Source organism: Podarcis tiliguerta (assembly GCF_965153285.1).
Source record: "Podarcis tiliguerta genome assembly, chromosome: 2".
Lineage (NCBI taxonomy): Eukaryota > Metazoa > Chordata > Lepidosauria > Squamata > Lacertidae > Podarcis > Podarcis tiliguerta.
This window is the reverse complement of record NC_139535.1, coordinates 8,287,018-8,306,703: the sequence shown is the minus strand read 5'-3', so window position 1 is coordinate 8,306,703 and position 19,686 is coordinate 8,287,018. Positions and strand designations below refer to the sequence as shown.

At 47.9% G+C, this 19,686-nt stretch overlaps 2 protein-coding genes across 2 annotated transcripts in view; one reads left to right on the top strand and one right to left on the bottom strand.

Annotated features, from left to right (window-relative positions):
* Positions 1-11,131, top strand: part of LOC310670126 (uncharacterized protein) — a 30,943-nt gene extending 19,812 nt beyond the window's left edge. The window contains exons 9-12 of the mRNA XM_083424812.1: positions 2,271-4,469; positions 6,380-6,432; positions 7,409-7,482; positions 10,808-11,131. Of these exons, the coding sequence (XP_083280938.1) occupies positions 2,271-4,469; positions 6,380-6,432; positions 7,409-7,453 (2,297 nt within the window). The 3' untranslated portion in view covers positions 7,454-7,482; positions 10,808-11,131. The remainder of the gene's footprint in view (positions 1-2,270; positions 4,470-6,379; positions 6,433-7,408; positions 7,483-10,807) is intronic.
* Positions 11,132-14,587: 3,456 nt separating this feature from the next.
* On the bottom strand, positions 14,588-19,413 carry LOC310670669 (uncharacterized protein). The gene is made up of 4 exons (XM_083426319.1): positions 19,123-19,413; positions 18,440-18,593; positions 18,104-18,206; positions 14,588-15,643 (listed from the first exon to the last, which is right to left on the bottom strand). Exons 1-4 carry the CDS (start codon positions 19,170-19,172, stop codon positions 14,709-14,711), a joined length of 1,242 nt encoding a protein of 413 aa, XP_083282445.1. The 5' UTR covers positions 19,173-19,413; the 3' UTR covers positions 14,588-14,708.
* Positions 19,414-19,686: the final 273 nt, after the last annotated feature.

Here is a 19,686-nt window from a genome sequence, read left to right as displayed (position 1 = left end):
AGAGATGTGGAAAATAACAAGGAAGGATTGGATAGAATTATGAACATCATTTGGACAGATTTGTGGACATCAAAGCAGCAGCAACAAGATGATTGGATCCCTTTCGGAACTTGAAATATGGGTACCCCCAACAAAAATTTAAATTTTGGCTTTGGAATTTTGGAATTAATGTGATTTGATTTGATTTTATTTGATTGGTCTGTTAATAAAAATTTTATATATATATATATATATATATATATATATATATATAATGTATGTATATGTATATATATATATGTATATATGTATATATCCCCATCTCTTTAGAACAATAAAAATACAATTTGTATTTGTATTTATACCCTGCTTATCATCAAATGGTCTGAGATGAGTTACAGAAATATAGCAATGAAAATAACTGCAATATATCAATAGAATACTTGCCTTTAACTTTCAGGTGTCTCAATAGGCCTATGTAGTTGTTTATAATTTCCTTGAGTAGCTATTCACTTTAGCAGTTCTGTTAGGGTTGCAATATGTCAATAATAATAATAATAATAATAATAATATAGTATTATTATTACAGTGGTACTCATTGGAACTCAAATGGCTTGGCTCCTGAATAAATCGGCTCCCAAACGCCGAAAACCTGGAAGTGAGTGTTCTGGTTTGCAAACGTTTTTTGGAAGCCGAATGTCTGACGCCTTGGTTTTCGAACCGTTTCGGGAGTCGAACGGACTCCTGGAACAGATTAAGTTTGACAAGGTACCACATTATTATTATTATTATTATTATTATTATTATTATTATTATTACAGTTGTGCCCCGCAAGACGAATGCCTTGCAAGATGGAAAACCCGCAAGACGAAAGGGTTTTCCGTTTTCAGAGGCGCTTCACAAGACGGATTTCCCTATGGGCTTGCTTCACAAGACGAAAATGACGAAAATTTTTGAGGTTTTTTTCCGCTCCCCAACCCCTTTTTCTACAGCGCTAAGCTGCTAATAGCCTTTTAGTAGCTAATCCGCTAATCCCTTAAGCCTTTAATAGCCGTTAATAGCCCTTAAACTGCCAATAGCGCTAATAGCGCTAATCCGCTAATGGGCTTGCTTTGCAAGACGAAAAAACTGCAAGACGAAAAGACTCGCGGAACGGATTCTTTTCGTCTTGCGAGGCACCACTGTATTATTATTATTATTATTCCCCACTCATCTGGCTGGGTTTCCCCAGCCACTCTGGGCAGCTTACAGCATATCTTAAAACATAATAAAAACATCAAACATTTGGGACATAGCCCTGTATTCAGCCCCCTTAAGCACCTTTTCCTCTAAGTCATATGCGGTTCTACCCCTCCTCATTTGATCCCCACAACAACCCTTTGAGGTGGGTTAGGCTGAGAAGCAGTGACTGGCCCAAGGTCACCCAATGAGCTTTATGACTGAGTAGGGGTTTGAACCCTGCTCATACTGCCACACCCTCCTGGCTTGCCAACTGTTTCATCCACTGATTTTTGCTTTGCTTTTCAATTTATTACATGGTTTTTATTGCACTCCCCACATTTAAACTGCTCTGGAACACAATTTCACTCCAGGGCAGCATCTAAATATTTAAGACAAGTGGCATAAACATACTGTTGCTGGTATCATAATTTAATCAACTTGACTTTAAATTTGTGAGTAGAAGCAATTTGATTTTGAAGGCAAATGCACCCTTTTTAGCTGAAGCATATATGTGTGTTAGAAGCCTTTCCCCTTGTGCTGAAGGAAGAATGTCTCTTTTAAGATGGGCTTCAAAAAACAATTTCCTCTCATGTACAGGAGAGGGAGGGATATTCTAAAAGAAAAAAGGTGCAGATTCTCTTAAGTTTCTTGGGAGTTTCCCAAAGACCAGCCGCCATGTGAGAACAGGCTGATGGGCCACATGAGTTTTCGGTCTGAACTAGCAGGCTCTTTTCATGGTTTTTATGTTGCATTATCCAAGCAGAACAACACATTACACGCACGTACATACACATAAGGAGACGCTATTGATGGGCTGGGTGAAACCTCAAGGCTTTCAGAAATACAAGAAATCCCTAAGGTAGAATCCACGCTTCCAAAAAGCCCAATGAGGATGTTTCATGCTGACAGTTAGGGACTTGGGGACCCAGAAAATCAGATGGGAGAGGCAACGGAATGGAGTCTCATAGGAGGGGGTATTGCTGGCAGACCAGAGGAACACTCCACACTGTAATGTTTTATTGCAGGACCCATTTGTGACACTCTTTTCTCTCCTTCTCATTTTGTTCCAGCAGGCAATGATCAAGTGCCAGGGAATGAAGAGGAGACTCAGCTGGAAACAGCCGAGCGAGGAGAAGAAGAAACTTCGGGGACAGTCAGCGGGAAATCTCCCCAGGGTCTTAAGATTGAAGGGGCACCTGGAATCCTGCAGCACACAGAGCATCTGAAGGAGATTCCAGCGAAAGAGAATCCATATAAGTGCCTCTCCTGCGAGGAAAGCTTCCATAAGCGGTCTCAGCTGGTTATACACCAGAGGGGTCATGCTGGAGAGAAGCCGTACAGTTGCTCCCAGTGTGGCCAGGGTTTCTCTTCCCGCCCTGAGCTTCTCAGCCACGAGACAAGCCACACGGAAGAGAAACCGTATCAGTGCTCGGACTGCGGGAAGAGCTTTCGGGAACAAGCCTACGTCGTCCAGCACAAGAGGATCCACACGGGGGAGAGGCCGTATACGTGCTCCGAGTGCGGGAAGAGCTTCTACCGCAGAGGGTCCCTTATTCTTCACGAGAGAATCCACACGGGAGAGAAGCTGTACAAGTGCCCCGACTGTGGGAAGAGCTTCAATCGGAAGCCGCACCTTGCCGTGCACCGGAGAATCCACACGGGGGAGAAACCCTACGAATGCTCCGACTGTGGGAAGAACTTCACTGTGAAATCTGCCCTCAACGTGCACATGAGGACCCATTCCGAAGAGAAGCCGTACCAGTGCTCCGACTGCGGGAAGAGCTTCCGCGAGAAAGGGACCCTCAACATACACAAGCAGAGCCACACGGCGGAGAAGCCGTTTCAGTGCTCCGAGTGCGGAAAGTGCTTCCGCTACGCAGCATCGTTCCGGAGACACAAGAAGTCCCATTCGGTGGGACCCGTCTTGAAATCCTACGAATGCCCCGAGTGCGGGAAGAGCTTTGGCCGCAAAGATTACCTTATCACACACCGGAGAATCCACACTGGAGAGAAGCCGTACATGTGCTCCGTGTGCGGGAAGAGCTTCAACCACGGCGCGACCCTCGTCACGCATAAGAGGACTCACACGGGAGAGAAGCCGTACGAGTGCTCCGAGTGCGACAAAAGCTTCAAGCAGATTTCGGGCCTTATTACACACCGGAGAACCCACACGGGAGAGAAGCCGTATGGATGTTCCGATTGCGGGAAATCCTTCATCCTGAAATCGTACCTTGATGTGCATAAGCGGACTCACACCGGAGAGAGACCGTATCAGTGTTCACACTGTGGGAAAGGGTTCTCGTGCTCCTCTTACCTTTTAAGACATGAGAAAACCCACACCGGGGAGCGATCGCACATATGCTCTGACTGCGGCCAAAGTTTCCATTGGAAACGGTCCCTGATCATGCACATGAGGAAACATACAGGGGAGCAGAACGTACACGATTGCGCCATCTGTGGCAAAAGCTTCAGCTGGTCGTCTGCTCTTAACGTACACATGAGAACCCACACTGGGGAGAAGCCGTACGTGTGCTCCGAGTGCGGGAAGAGTTTCAGTGGCAAGTGGATCCTCATTCAGCACAAGAGAATCCACACGGGGGAGAAGCCGTACGAATGCCCCGAGTGCGGGAAATGCTTCCACGTGAAATCCTCTCTCCTCGCGCACCAGAGGACCCACACGGGGGAGAAGCCGTACGAGTGCGCCGAGTGCGGGAAGAGCTACAGCGTGAAAGCCAACTTCACCGCGCACATGCGGACGCACACGGGGGAGAAGCCGTACGAGTGCGCCGAGTGCGGGAAAAGCTTCTACAAGAAGGACCGCCTCATGACGCACAAGAGGACCCACACGGGGGAGAAGCCCTACCAGTGCTCCGAGTGCGGGAAGGGCTTCAACTGGAAAGTCGGCCTGATCAACCACATGCGGATCCACACGGGGGAGAAGCCGTACGCCTGCGCCGCGTGCGGGAAGTGCTTCCACAAGAAGGACCACCTGGCGCGCCACGAGATCATCCACACGGGAGAGAAGCCGTACACCTGCTTCGACTGCGGGAAGAGCTTCAACCAGAAAGTCGCCCTCCTCGTTCACAAGAGGACCCACACGGGCGAGAAGCCCTACAAGTGCTCCGAGTGCGGGAAAAGCTTCAGCTGGAAAAAGTCCCTGATCACACACAAGGCGGCTCACACGGGAAAGAAGCCGTATCAGTGCTCCGAATGCACGGAAAGCTTCAGCAGGAGATCCCAGCTGGCCGAACATGAACAGATGCACATAGGTGAGATGGAGTGGGAGCCAGTGTGGTATAGTGGTTAAGAGGGGTAGTCTCGTAATCTGGGGAACCGGGTTCGCGTCTCTGCTCCACCACATGCAGCTGCTGGGTGACCTTGGGCCAGTCACACTTCTCTGAAGTCTCTCAGCCCCACTCACCTCACAGAGTGTTTGTTGTGGGGGAGGAAGGGAAAGGAGAACGTTAGCCGCTTTGAGACTCCTTAAAGGGAGTGAAAGGCGGGATATCAAATCCAAACTCTTCTTCTTCTTCTTCTTCTTCTTCTTCTTCTTCTTCTACTATGAGGGCAGGTCATTGCCCTGGGGGGAGCACCTCCTTTCCAGGTTTGACCCCAGAAATCTCTGCATTAAAAGTAGTAGTAGTAATAATAATAATAATAATAAATTTATTATTTATACTTCACCCACTCTGGGCGGCTCCCAACAGAATATTAAAAACACCATCAAATATTAAAAACTTCTCTAAACAGGGCTGCCTTCAGATGTCTTCTAAAAGTCAGATATTGTTCATTTCCTTGACATCTGATGGGAGGGCGTTCCACAGAGCAGGCGCCACCACCGAGAAGGCCTTCTGCCTGGTTCCCTCTAACCTCACTTCTCGCAGTTAGGGATCCGCCAGAAGGCCCTTGGAACTGGACCTCAGAGCTGGACCCTCGGGCTGAACGATGGGGGCGGAGATGCTCCTTCAGGTATACTGGGCCGAGGCCGTTTAGGGCAGGGGTCACTTTTTCAGCAGCGGGCCAGTCCACTGTCCCTCAGACCTTGGGGGCGGATGGCGGACTATATTTCGGAGGCAAAAGAAGAACGAATTCCTATGCCCCACAAATAACCCAGAGATGCATTTTAAATAAAAGCACACATTCTACTCATGTAAAAACACCAGGCAGGCCCCACAAATAACTCAGAGATGCATTTTAAGTAAAAGCACACATTCTACTCTTGTAAAAACATGCTGATTCCCAGAATGTCCACGGACCGGATTTAGAAAGCGATTGGGCTGGATCCAGCCCCCAGGCCTTAGTTTGCCTACCCATGGTTTAGGGCTTTAAAGGTCAGCACCAACACTTTGAATTGTGCTTGGAAACATACTGGGAGCCAATGTAGGTCTTTCAGGACCAGTTTTATATGGTCTTGGCGGCCACTCCCAGTCACCAGTCTAGCTGCCACATTCTGGATTAGTTGCAGTTTCTGGGTCACCTTCAAAGGTAGCCCCACGTAGAGCGCATTGCAGTAGTCCAAGCGGGAGATAACCAGAGCATGCACCACTCTGGCGAGACAGTCCGCAGGCAGATAGGGTCTCAGCCTGCGTACCAGATGGAGCTGGTAGACAGCTGCCCTGGATACAGAATTGGCCTGCACCTCCATGGACAGCTGTGAGTCCAAAATGACTCCCAGGCTGCGCACCTGGTCCTTCAGGAGCACAGTTACCCCATTCAGGACCAGGGAGTCCTCCACACCTACCCGTCCCCTTTCTCCCAAAAACAGTACTTCTGTCTTGTCAGGATCTCTGGCAGCATGCCAAGGAACAGCCCATAGCTCAGCCTCCTTTTTAACCATCCTATATGCCCTTTTAAAATGTGGCTCTTTCTTTTTTGGCGGGGGGTGTTATTGGGTTGTTGTTTTTATTTTTATTATACAGTATATTGTGTTTTTTATGTCGATCTTTTCAGCAAACCACGCTGAGATCTCTGGGTATAGGGCGGTATATAAATTCAATAAATAATAATAATAATAATAATAATAATAATAATAATAATAATAATAGCAGCAACAACCACCACCACCTCAGAATGTGACAAACCTATATCCTCCTTGTTGTTCCCCCACCTGCCCCTTTCGTGGTCTCCCCACTCCCTGTGAACAAAAACGCTGTAGCAGTTTATTTTTTGTACATTTCAGGCTTCATTGCCGAATCTACGGAGCTCACCGTGGAGGAAATCAGCACCGCCGTGGTAAGGAAGAGCTCTCATTTTGCTTTGCCGAGAGAAGCTTTTAATTACAACGCATCATTATTTTCTCTATGACAGGAATCGGGGAATGGCTTTTTTCCGTTCCTTTCTGGGGAATCCCCTGGGGTCACATGACAGTGGTGGGTGGGGCCAGAGGGGGGCAGCCAATGAAATGTTACCTTTCCTCAGCCAGCGAGTTTTATGCTCACTCCCTCACCTCCCTGGAGCTGTTGTCAAAGTTCAAGGAGACACTCGGAGGGGTACAAAGCAGGATCAGCAAGAGGGAGGCTTGGGGAGAAAGTGCCTGGGGAGAATTCTGATAAAGAGTGACAATTCCCAGAATTCCCTGGGAAGAAGGACTGATTGTTTAGCCACCCTGGGAAATGGAGGTCTGGGAAAGGAATGGAGGGTCTCCTAACAATCCTCAGGACCCATAACAGACTACAGTTCCCAGGATCCTTTGGGGGAAGCCATGACTGCTTAAAGCGGTGGACACGGGTGGCGGTGTGGTCTAAACCACTGAGCCTCTTGGGCTTGCCAATCAGAAGGTTGGCAGTTCAAATCCCCGCGGCAGGGTGAGCTCCCATTTCTCTGTCTCAGCTCCTGCCAACCTAGCAGTTCGAAAGCACGCCAGTGCAAGTAGATAAATAGGTAAACAGTGTTTCTGTGTGCTCTGGCTTCCATCATAGTTTCCTGTTGTGCCAGAAGCAGTTTAGTCATGCTGGCCACATGACCCAGAAAGCTGTCTGTGGACAAACGCCGGCTCCCTCAGCCTGAAAGTGAGATGAGCGCCGCAACCCCATAGTCGCCTTTGACTGGACTTAACCGTCCAGGGGTCCTTTACCTTTAAAAGTGACAATGCAGATGAGAGCCTTGAACTTAAACCCTGCCCAAGTCTGGATATGCCAAAGCTGCCTTTCCTTGGCTGGGCTGTGTAGATGACATCTGTCTTATTCATAACACTCTCTGATTGTTCCAGATGAGCTTGGATTGCAATGCCATTATTTTGACCACCGCTGTATAGAGCAGGAAACGCCTGGAAGCTGCACTTGGGTAAGACAAGCAACAGCCAGTATGTTGTGGAGCATGGAGTTTTGTGTGAGGGCCAGGGAGACAAAGGATCAAAACTCTGGTCCATCCACGGAGTTTTCTGTATGACGGTAGGCCAGTTCCTCCTCCTTAGTTTATCCTCCATGTTGCAAGGATAAAACGAGGGTGAGGAAGAGTGGAGAAGCTGCTATATCCCACAGGAGAATGGGATATACCGTATTTTTCGCTCTATAGGACGCACTTTTTCCCCTCCAAAAATTAAGGGGAAATGTGTGTGCGTCCTATAGAGCGAATGCAGGCTGCGCCGCTAAGCCGAAAGGCAGAACAGGGAGACGAAGCCTGCGGAGGGCTCCGTCTCGCTGTTCTGGCTTGGGGACGGCTGCGCGCAAACCTCTCCAGGACAGCGGGGTGCGTTCACCCCACTCTCCTGCAGAGGCTAGAGAGGCTGTTCCCAAGCCAGAGCAGCGAGACGGAGGGCTCCTTCTCGCTGCTCTGGCTTGGGACAGCTGCGCGCAAACCTCTCCAGGACAGCGGGGTGCGTTCACCCCTCTCTCCTGCAGAGGCTAGCAAGGCTGTTCCCAAGCCAGAACAGCAAGATGGAGGGCTCCTTCTCGCTGCTCTGGCTTGGGACGGCTGCGCGCAGACCTCTCCAGGACAGCGGGGTGCCTTCACCCCGCTCTCCTGCAGAGGCCAGAGAGGCTGTCCCCAAGCCAGAACAGCGAGACGGAGAGCACCGTCTCGCTCTTCTAGCTTGGGGACGGCTGCGTCCAAAGCCTCTGCAGGGCAGCAGGGCGCTGCGCTCCAAAGGCTTCAGGGATCTTTGAGGCTGGGGGTGGGGGGAAGCAGCGCTTCCCCCCACCGCCAGCTCCACACACTCGGGTGAATGCACCTTGTTTTACAGGGGGAGAACAAGGAAAAAATATTTTTTCCCTGTTCTCCCCCTCCTATGGTCCAGTGCGTCCTATGGTCCGGTGCGTCCAATAGTGCGAAAAATACGGTAAGCACAGTAAATAGTAACAATTCCCAGACCCCATTAAAAAATGCTGCTTTATTACCTTGAAATCCCTCAGATATCTTAAAAACCACCTTCTCCCTTAAGAACCTGCTGGTCACCCTTGTCCAATTGATTTTATTAATAAACTCTGGAGAGATGTTTATTAGCATACTGTTTAAGCAGAATAAATTTGTAGAAGTAGGGTCTTCTAATGCACCTTTGCCTCCCAAACATTCTGATTGGTTTCGACGTCCAGTGGTACTTCAGTTTTCAAGTGTCTCGGAAACCGAACATTTTGGTTTTCAAATGCCAAAAACCTGGAAGTAAATGCTTCCGTTTTAAAACACGCCTCAGAAGTCGAACGGCTTCCACTGCAGTTTTTTTCCAATTTTCTCCATTGAAACTGCAGACCGCCCTTTGCGCCTCAGTTGTCGGACGTTTCGGAAGCCGAATGGTCTTCCAGAACGGATTACGTTCCAAAACTGAGGTACCACTGTATTCTGAAAGAATATGCTGTTAGAAACGACAGGTATGAGGTATGAGGAAAGAACGACAAAGCTGTAAAAACAAATAGCTTCATTGAACATCAGAGGGTTGTCTCCAGCTTACTCAGAGTAGACTGATTGAAAACAATGGACATGACTAACGTAACTCCATTCATTGCCATGAGTCTGCTCTGAATACAACTTCATAGAATTGACAGCATAATAATTGACAACTTAATTCCTTTCGTATAGTAATTATACGTTCATATATTATACTTTTTCCTTTGTATTTATAATCAACGCAATCAGGCAGTACTGTGAAATTTTGTTAAAGAAGTATAGATATAGGTACAGATACAGGTAGGTCTATCCACCCACTCACTCTTGGAAAATTCACTTATCCAAGCGTAAATATTATGCCCAAACCAGCAGATTCAGATATCGGAATATCCAGGTTTTGCCCACTTCCTTTCTTCCTTGTGCTTTGCTGGTCAACGGCAGCCATTTTTGGGCAGAAAGCATGCAGAGAGAGGGAAATTAGAAAAATCAGGGAGCAGGAGAGATCGGACAAATTGGTTTTTCTTTTTATCTCTTTTTTGCTGGTTGGCTGCAGCCGTATCGGGAAAGAACCACAGAGATTGCACAAATCCCCAGTTAGAAATATTCCCATAGGAATCAATGGAAAACATGGATTTGTTATGCGAACCCTCGCTTAACGAATGATTTCCAGGGAATGCAGTCTGTTCAGTAAGTTGGACCTGCGGGTATATAGATAGTGCACTCAGGTCAACAATGCAGACCCCGACTTGTGTCTCCAGTGGCACAAATGATTATGGGAGTTGTAGTTTGCTAAGGGTTGTTAGATCCCTATTCCCCTTACAGAGCTACAGTTCCCAGATTTCCCTGTGAATAGGGATTGTCAAACCACGCTGAGAAAATAGTTCTCTGAGGGGAATGTTGTTGTTTAGTCGTTCAGTTGTATCCGACTCTTCATGACCCCCTGGACCAGAGCACGCCAGGCACTCCTGTCTTCCACTGCCTCCCGCAGTTTGGTCAGACTCATGCTGGTAGCTTCGAGAACACTGTCCCACCATCTCGTCCTCTGTCGTCTCCTTCTCCTTGGGCCCTCCATCTTTCCCAACATCAGGGTCTTTTCCAGGGAGTCTTCTCTTCTCATGAGGTGGCCAAAGTATTGGAGCCTCAGCTTCACGATCTGTCCTTCCAGTGAGCACTCAGGGCTGATTTCCTTCAGAATGGATCGGTTTGATCTTCTTGCAGTCCATGGGACTCTCAAGAGTCTCCTCCAGCACCATAATTCAAAAGTGTCAATTCTTCGGCGATCAGCCTTCCTGAGGGGAATAGGAATCTCCTAACAAACTTCTGCACCCTTAACAAACTGCAGTTCCCAGAATACTCTGGGGGAAGCCATGGCAATTTAAAATAATATCATGGTGCTTTAGATGCATGGTATGGAGGTGGCCAAAGCAAAGATATATACTGTATATAAAATACTGAATAAGTTATGCAAGTTAAGACCATGTTACATGATAATTTACACAAGGCTCAAAAGCTTTGACTGGGGCAGAAATTAAGATTTCCTAAATGCATAAATCTGTGTTTCATTTTGCTTTTTAAATAAGCATGGCATTCACATAGCTGTGGACATTAATCTACAACTGTTTTAGGAACAGGCATTTTATTACTTGTGGAAAGGATCCTTGCAAATATTTTCGTGCCCTGATATTAGAAAGATGTATTTGTATATATTCTCTCTCTCTCTCTCTCTCTCTCTCTCTCTCTCTCTTTTAGCAAATCGTTGTGATGCTCTTTTGTTTTCTTTCCCATGCAGGATTCTGGAAGCTAGCCAGTTTGCTGAACCTGATTTTTTTAAAAAAAGAAAAAGCTTTTTACAGATGCCGCTGCAGCAGAGTATCTTTAACCTTCTCATGAGTTCTGTGCAGAAACTCAATCCCTTTTCAGGGCTTGGTTATCTTGCAACTGCTTCAGAATTATTGAAATATCTCCCAAGATCATCTCCTCCCTCTCTCTCAGTCCTTCTGGTCGTTGAAGCCCCCATCTGGCTTTTAATCCATGTCAGCACTATATAAAAACCCTTGTCTTCGCTTGCATTTTCTGAAGGCTATAGCTCTGAATAAAACTCTTTAGAATTGAATGGGTGCATTGCATCTTCTGGCTTCCGTGTTTGGTTCTACCTTGCCCAGCCTGTGCTTGAGCCACAGATTTCTACACGTTTATACATGCCACCTGCCTTTTAAACCTCTGGCCCTGGCAGTAAAAAGCGGCCCTCCAGACCCTTCTCTTCGGCCCTTTGAACTTTCCCCGACCACCCACCCCACACCGTGTCCCCAGGCTCTGTGACCTTCAATGGTGTTTTGTTTCTTTGCCTGGATGTAATGTGGCCTTAAGGGACGCGGGTGGCACTGTGGGTTAAACCAGAGAGCCTAGGACTTGCTGATCAGGTCGGGGTGAGCTCCCATTGCTTGGTCCCAGCTCCTGCCAACCTAGCAATTCGAAAGCACGTCAAAGTGTAAGTAGATAAATAGGTACCACTCCAGCGGGAAGGTAAACGGCATTTCCGTGCGCTGCTCTGGTTCTCCAGAAGCGTCTTAGTCATGCTGGCCACATGACCCGGAAGCTGTACGCCGGCTCCCTCGGCCAATAAAGCGAAATGAGCACTGCAACCCCAGAGTCGGCCACAACTGGACTTAATGGTCAGGGATCCCTTTACCTTTTATTATGGCCTTAAACTCTATGATTAATGTGTCTCTCTTGTTGAGATGGAGCACAGAGGGGTGTAGAAACTAAATCTGTAAGTTGCTGTGCATACATATTTGTATTTTTGCCTCTGGTGCCATGTGAGCCCTGTAAAATTTCCCTCTGGGAATGAAAACAGTCCAACTCTACCAGCCCCACCTTAGCCAATGTGATGGAAGAAGAGAGTGGAAAAATAGCAATCAGCCCTGTAGGATTTCCCACAGTATTAACTGCAGGGTATTTTCCCACCTTACCTTAAGCAGCTCTCTCCCTCTGTGTCAAGAGTTTTTCTTTTCCGGTTTTCAGGTGTGTATATATGCACATATTTTAATATTTGTAGTTTAGGATTTTCCAAGGGGCTGGAGATAGTCGGGAGAAATGTATTGCTACCAACTCTCACCAAGTCTCCTTTTCATGTGGATTTCCCCACCTGCTTTCCAACAACTTTCAGCACCGTTAACAAAACGGCACTCCTTAGGATCCTTTGAGGGAAGCCGTGGCTGTTTCAAGTAGCAAGATGCATCTTTAAATGTATAGGGCAGATTGGGGCCTTAATGAGACACACACACCCCGCCTTTAACACAAACCCTTCAGTCAATAAGCATGCATGCATCACAACTAACTTTTATTATACATCCTTGTTTCTCGAACGGCCCATGTCGCCTTGTGCAGAAGTGAAACCGGCAAGATTACGGAGGAATTATTATTGCAGAGTTCTAAGAGCTCAGATGAAGAGCTGTGGATCTTTCAAGTTCTGTTTCAAGTTCACGAAAGAAAGACGACAGTTGTTTTCATGGCAGCAGACAAAATAGGGAGAAATTCAACCATTTTTAGGGGGTCCAGTGTTTCTGAAACTTGGGTCCCCAGCTGTTGTTGGACTACAACTCCCATTATCCTCAACCACTGGTCTTGATAGCTAGGGATGGTGGGAGTTGTAGTCCCCAAACAGCTGGAGACCCAAGTTTGAGAAACACTAGGTGACAAAAGATGTTTTAAGAGCAGGGGGAGGAACCTGATAATTCCAGTCTTTGTGTATGTGTGTAAGGGGGAAGAAATAAGTCCAAGAAGGGGCATGAATACTGAGGTTTATAAAAATATGCATAGTGTCCCTCAACTGGATGCTCCCAAGATGCTGAACTCCGGCTCCCATCATTCCTGCCCATTGTCCGTACTTGCTGTGGCTAATAGGAATTTGGAGTTTTATTTTTTAGTTGCTATAATCTGCCCTTGGACCTTATGGTAAACAGTGGATACGGAATAAAATAAATAGCAACATCTTGTGGCTACCAAGATGGGAAAGGCTGTTGTGAGAGTAGCAGATTTTTGCCCCCTTCCCAAAGGAGACACGAATTTGGGGTCGCCACGGAAATCTGCGGGTGGCAGATTGGCAATGGAGAAGGGGGAATTCTTTGCTCTCCGTGCATAGTTAACTTGTGGGCAAGGGATGCGGTGGTGGCCACAGGCTGAAGGTGGCTTTGGAAAAGTGGGTTAGATCCAAACCCCAAGTAGGACAGGCCTATCAACCGCTGTTCAGTATGACAGCAGAACAAAACTCCCTTAGACGGAGGCAGTATACCTCAGGCTTCCAGGTGCCAAGAAATACAACCAGCGGGAAGAGGGACTGTGGCCTGCTTCTTAAAGACATCGAGAAGCTGCTATCAGAAAACAGACTTAGATGGATGGACCTTCCATCTGCTCTAGTCAAGATCTTCATTTTCAGCCCACATAAGGATACCACAAATGGTCCCATTCTGTCCAGCTGTCCCAATGCCCCGCCTCACCTGTGGAGTTTGTCTTCCAGGCAATATGATCCACCAACACCAAGTGCTCATTCATGAGAAAATATCAGAAAGGTCAGCTCTGTTTCAGGTGGTTCAGAAATCAACTTCCTTTTCAGCTCCTCACAAAACTTTCCAGGCAGCCTCAACAAAAGGTTCCTCCCTTTGACCGTCCTGCTGTTGCTGGACTGCAACTCCCATCATCCCCTGACCACTGAGCATGACTGCTGGGCCTGATGGGAGTTGTAGTTTGGCAGCACCTGGCGGGCCAAAGATTCTGCACCGCTGATGTCCATAGGAGCTGATAGGAGGGGCAGCTGAATCTTAAACCAGTACAGTCGCACCTTGGATCCTGAAAGCCCTAGAATGTAGATGTTTTGGCTCCCAAGTGCCGCAAACCCAGAAGTGATGCTCCAAACTATTTTTGGAAGCCGAATGTCCAATGAGGCTTCTGTGGCTTCCGACTGACTGCAGGAGCCAATAAGAAGCCGCACTTTGGTTTCCGAACATTTTGGAAGTTGAACAGACTTCTGGAACCGATTCCGTTCGACTTCCAAGGTATTCAGTGCTAGTCCTACTCAAGACTAAACCCATTGAAGTTGACAGGCATGACTAACTTAGCCAGTGGTTCCCCACCTCTGCTCTAAACATTTACAGTGGTACCTCTGGATGTGAACGGGATCCGTTCCGGCAGTGGCATAGCGTGGGGGGTGCAGGGGGGGCCGGCCGCACCGGGCGCAACACCTGGGGGTTAGGGTTAGGGGGTGCAAATCCATGGGTTAGGGGGCGCAAATTACTTGCCTTGCCCCGGGTGCTGACAACCCACGCTACGCCACTGCGTTCCGGAGCCCCGTTCGCATCCAGAAGCGAACGCAACCCGCATGCGCGGGTCGCAATTTGCTGCTTCTGCGCATGCGCGTGACGTCATTTTCACCGTCTGCACGAGCGGGGAACCCAGAAGTAACACGCTCCGTTAGTTGCGGGTCGCCGCAGCGCGCAACCCAAAAATACTTATCCCGAAGCAACTTCAACCCGAGGTATGACTGTATACCGCCATAGCTCCACAGTCCTTTAAAAAAAAATTCTGAGCACCTGGGCATTTTCACACGGATTTTCTGATATCTTGCAAAGGTCAGAGGGACTTGAAGGTTGGGGTGTGTGTTCGTTTGTCTTTCCCCTCCCCACCTCCTGATCCGGCTATGGCCTCTCCCCGCCATGTGTCTTTTTATGCACGGTCAGGTGGGACGTGCGGCTGAAGCTCTTCCCGCAGTCCAAGCACTCGAAGGGCTTCTCCCCCGTGTGGGTTCTCCGGTGTGTGATAAGGTAACCCCGGTCGTTGAAGCTCTTCCCGCAGTCCAGGCACTCGAAGGGCTTCTCCCCCGTGTGGGTCCTCTGGTGCGTGACGAGGGAGCCCTTCTGGTTGAAGCCCTTCCCGCAGTCGGCACACTTGTGCGGCTTCTCGCCCGTGTGGATCTTCTCGTGCCTCAGGCGGTCGGAGCGGTGCGAGAACCACTTCCCGCACTGCGAGCACTCGAAGGGCTTCTCGCCCGTGTGCGTCCTCTCGTGCCCCACCAGGTACGACCTCTGGCTGAAGGTTTTCCCGCAGGCGGAGCACTCGTAGGGCTTCTCGCCCGTGTGGACCCGGCTGTGGCGCACAAGCTGCGAGCTGGTGCAGAAGCTCTTCCCGCAGTCCGCGCACTCGTAGGGCTTCTCTCCCGTGTGCACCCGCTTGTGGCTGATCAGCTGAGAGCTGATGCCAAAGGCTTTCCCGCAGTCGGAACATCCATAGGGCTTCTCGCCCGTGTGGGTCCTCTGGTGCTTCAAGAGGTTGCCTCGCTCCGTGAAGCTTTTCCCGCAGCTCAAGCACTTGTAGGGCTTCTCCCCGGTGTGGACGCGCTTGTGGTTGATGAGGTGGGAGCTGGTAGAGAAGTGCTTCCCGCACTCGGAGCACTCAAACGGCTTCTCCGTGGCAAAGTTGGTCGTGGGCACGCTGCCCGGAGGCCCTTCTTCCGCCGGGAAAAGCTTCTCGAGGAGGACTTCTTCCAGCGATATCCGGGTGGGGTGTCTGCGCACGGGTCTTTCTCCTGGGAGGACCCCCTCGTTGTTTTCGCTGTCGGACTCAGACTCGTCGACTTGTGGAATGAAAAGAGAGAATCGTGGGCTGAGTCAAACTTCAAAGCAGAGCGAGAGAGAAAGAGGCAGCCAAGACCAAACAAAAGATGATAATAATAATGACAATGATAATGATAGTAGTAGTAATAATAATACAGTGGTGCCTCGCAAGACGAAAAGAATCTGTTCCGCGAGTCTCTTCGTCTAGCGGTTTTTTCGTCTTGCGAAGCAACCCTATTAGCGGATTAGCGCTATTAGCGGCTATTAAAGGCTTAAGGGATTAGCGGATTAGCTGCTAAAAGGCTATTAGCAGCTTAGTGCCTTAGAAAAAGGGGGGTGGGGAGCGGAAAAAAATCGCAGGAACTCGCAAGACATTTTCGTCTTGCGAAGCAAGCCCATAGAGAAATTCGTTCTGCGAAGCACCTCCAAAACAGAAAACCCTTTCGTCTAGCGGGTTTTCCGTCTTGCGAGGCATTCGTCTTGCGGGGCACCACTGTAATAACAACTGGACATCCATTTAGCCCAGTGGTTCTCAAACTTTTTTCTCTTGGCCACACTTCCAGAATAAAAATTTGCTTGCACCTCACATCATCATCATCATCAAATTTATTACTTATACCCTGCCCATCTGGCTGGGCCTCCCCAGCCATTCTGGGCAGCTCCCAACAGAATATTCAAAACAATCAAACATCAAAAACTTCTCCAAACAGGGCTGTCTTCAGATGTCTTCTAAAAGTCAGATAGTTGCTTATTTCCTTGACATCTGATGGGAAGGCATTCCACAGGGCGGGCACCACTACCAAGAATTATTATTATTATGAGCCATTAAGCCAGCCATGGAGAGACTCATCTGGTATTGCATGACCGTTTCGGGCAAATCACACCCACCTGCTTTGCACCTGGTGTAGGGCAGAGCTGAATGCAACTGGCCCTTCCAAAAACCTGTACAAAGTGCTTTACATGCAACAACAACAGGTGGCCGCTGGGGCTTGCCTAGCGCTGTGTAGAGAAGAAGAGAAACCGTGTGGTCCCATTTGCCCTATACATTTCCAGCAGTAACATGCCAATTTAAACAGCCATGGCTTCTTCCCCCAGAGAATCCTGGGAACTGTAGTATGTTAAGGATGCCAGGAGAGGTTCCTAATCTCCTCACAGTTGTAATTGCTGCAGTTCCCTAGCACAAGGGACTACATTGTTAGCTCTGTGAACAGGAACAGGGGGGTCTCCTAACAGCTCTCAGCTCCCTTATCAAACTACAATTCCCAGGATTCCTTGGGGAAAACTATGGCTGTTTAAAGTGGAATTATACAGCTTTCAATGTATGTGTGGGTGTGTAAGAGAGCCTTTTTTTAAAAAAAATCTCCTGACATGCAACTATTTGACCTTAGAAGTCTGTCTTCTTTTTTGCTTTAACTTCTCCCGTGCCATTTTCATTTATTGGTGCAACTTGCAACAGTAAGAACAGATTGCATCCTTGATAAGTTTAACAACCCCATTAGTACGCGATAATCATTTAATAACCCCCAGAATTAAAAATTTGAGCCTCCGAGAACTACCAATATAAGGATTGTTTTGCATGAAACCATATACCCGTATTTTTCGCTCTATAAGACACACCAGACCACAAGACGCACCTAGTTTTTGGAGGAGGAAAACAAGAAAAAAAAATATTCGGAATCTCAGAAGCCAGAACAGCAAGCGGGATCGCTGCGCAGTGAAAGCAGCAATCCCTCTTGCTGTTCTGGCTTCTGTGATAGCTGTGCAGCCTGCATTCGCTCCATAAGACGCACACACACTTCCCCTTAATTTTAGGAGGGAAAAGTGAGTCTTATAGAGCAAAAAATACGGTACTTTCTCATAAAACTGTAAACATGCTAGTTAATTTCCCCATGTTTGCTATTCCACGGTCCTCTAAACTTTCACCAATCATGTTCATATTTGTTTCACCTTCTTTCCTCCATATTTAACCCATAGAGTCCAGCACATTTTGCTCAGAGTGCTCACTTCCCACAGCTTAATATGCCATTCTCTGGTGTGCAGAATTCCCCACCCCCTTGGCAGTATTTTGTGTATAGCAATGTCACTGCTAGTACCATATGAAATAACAAATTTCTCTTGTCCTTTAGGTATGCTTTTAAAATAAGCAAGTAACAAGAAAATGATCATATTGAAGCAGATACAGTGGTACCTCAGGTTACATACGCTTCAGGTTACATATGCTTCAGGTTACAGACTCCGCTAACCCAGAAATAGTACCTCGGGTTAAGAACTTTGCTTCAGGATGAGACCAGAAATCGTGCTCCGGTGGCGCAGCGACAGCGGGAGGCCCCATTAGCTAAAGTGGTGCTTCAGGTTAAGAACAGTTTCAGGTTAAGAACAGACCTCCAGAACAAATTAAGTTCTTAACCCGAGGTACCACTGTACTGCAAAATACTCCTTACGTTTGCTATAATTTGTCCCCAAGACTTGGGTGTCTTTACCTAATAAGGCAGTCTCCCCATCGTATTCTTCCGCCTCCTCTGCCTGCTTGTTTTCCTGTGCCTTCTTGGAATCCGAAAGATTCTTCTCTGAGAGCTGAGGCAGCTGGAGTGGAGGGAAAAGAAGGAGGAGGCCTGTTATTCTGAATGTTAAGCTGCTACTTTAAACAGCGCTTTCTCTGCAGAATTCATTACTATTCCACGTGCTTCCAATGCAGCTTTTTCTCACAATTCTCATACGCTCATGCTTTTAAATATGCTACAAGCCGCTCCGATACCTTTGCCGTAACAAGACTGTATTCATAATATGTCTCTCGGTATCACCTAGAGTACCCTTACGTTTTGTGCCTCTCCGTCAGGCTCTTGCCGTCTCAGGAGGAAATCCTCAGCTAGGGCTACCACCTGGGCACAGAGGTCTGGGCCAGAGTCCTTCTCCCAAGTCTGCATTTCTTGGAATGGAAGGGTGAAAAGATGCTCCTTTTCTTTATCTAAACTGTAAAAAAACAAAACACAACACACAATCCACATTGATATGCACAAATGCACAGGCCGAAGATTTCAGTAGCAATCAATACGAAACCTGCAGTTATAATTCCATTGAAATAATTATTATTATTATTATTATTATTATTATTATTATTTATTTGTACCCCGCCCATCTCTGGGTGGCTTCCGACAGAGATTTAAAAGACATTAAAATACATTTAATATGGAGATTAAAAATACATTAAACCATGGCAAAGCTAACCTCGTTCCATTTGTTTATCTTTCTGAACATAATATCAGCATTAAACGAGGTTTAGAGTGCCCATGGCCAGCCAAGTTACTTACCTGAGAAAGAAAGCCCTATGGTTAATCTCCTCCTGCAAAAGTACAATAATAATTAATTAAAACAACAGTTTGAAATATAATTTTATGGTATTACTCCAAAAAAAGGTGGTGTTATGATCCATCAAACGTCGGAAATACATTTTCCCTAAAAGGTTTCCACAATTTTGGCCACTAGTGTATGTACCTCACACCTTTCCTCCAGGGACCTCCAAGGCGCCCAACGAGACTCACCCCTCCTCATTCCTGGCTACAACCCTGCGAGGTATGCTAAGGATGCGTGCATCTAGGACCTGATCCAGCAGAGCATCTCTTGCGCTCTCAAGCCTTGGGGGAGAGGGAGGTGATGAAGAAGGGAGGGGGCTCCCCAACTCTGCAGCCTTTTTCTGCCCCCCTCCCCAAAGGCTGCCCCTTCCACGCGCCCAGAGGCTCCCCTGGCAGAGATGCCACCAGACCCACCGAAGCCACTTCCTACTTTCCCACGGGGGCGGGGGGAGGGCAAGAGAAAAAGAGGAAGCCCCTCCCACTTCCGCGTTGCACCTCCCCCATTTCCTGCCTCTCTAGGAACCTCTCTGCTCGCTGCTCTTGTTAACTCTTAGGGGCCCGAGAACGGGCAACACGAGTCAGTCTTGGCTGACTTTTAACTTAAGACGTGCCCGGTTTCAAGGGCAAGGCGCTGGTTTTCTGGGGTTTGCGAGATCAGGCTGCTGTGCTGTTTTTCTTTCCTAGAATCATGGAATCGCAGAGCTGGATGGAAG

Coding starts and splice junctions, on each gene's coding strand:
- LOC310670669 (XM_083426319.1), bottom strand. CDS start 19,172: ATGAGGAGGGGTGAGTCTCGTTGGGCGCCTTGGAGGTCCCTGGAGGAA. Junction 18,207..18,439: donor CTGACGGAGAGGCACAAAAC/GTAAGGGTACTC, acceptor CCTCCACTCCAG/CTGCCTCAGCTCTCAGAGAA. Junction 15,644..18,103: donor TGGGGAGACTGCCTTATTAG/GTAAAGACACCC, acceptor TCATTCCACAAG/TCGACGAGTCTGAGTCCGAC.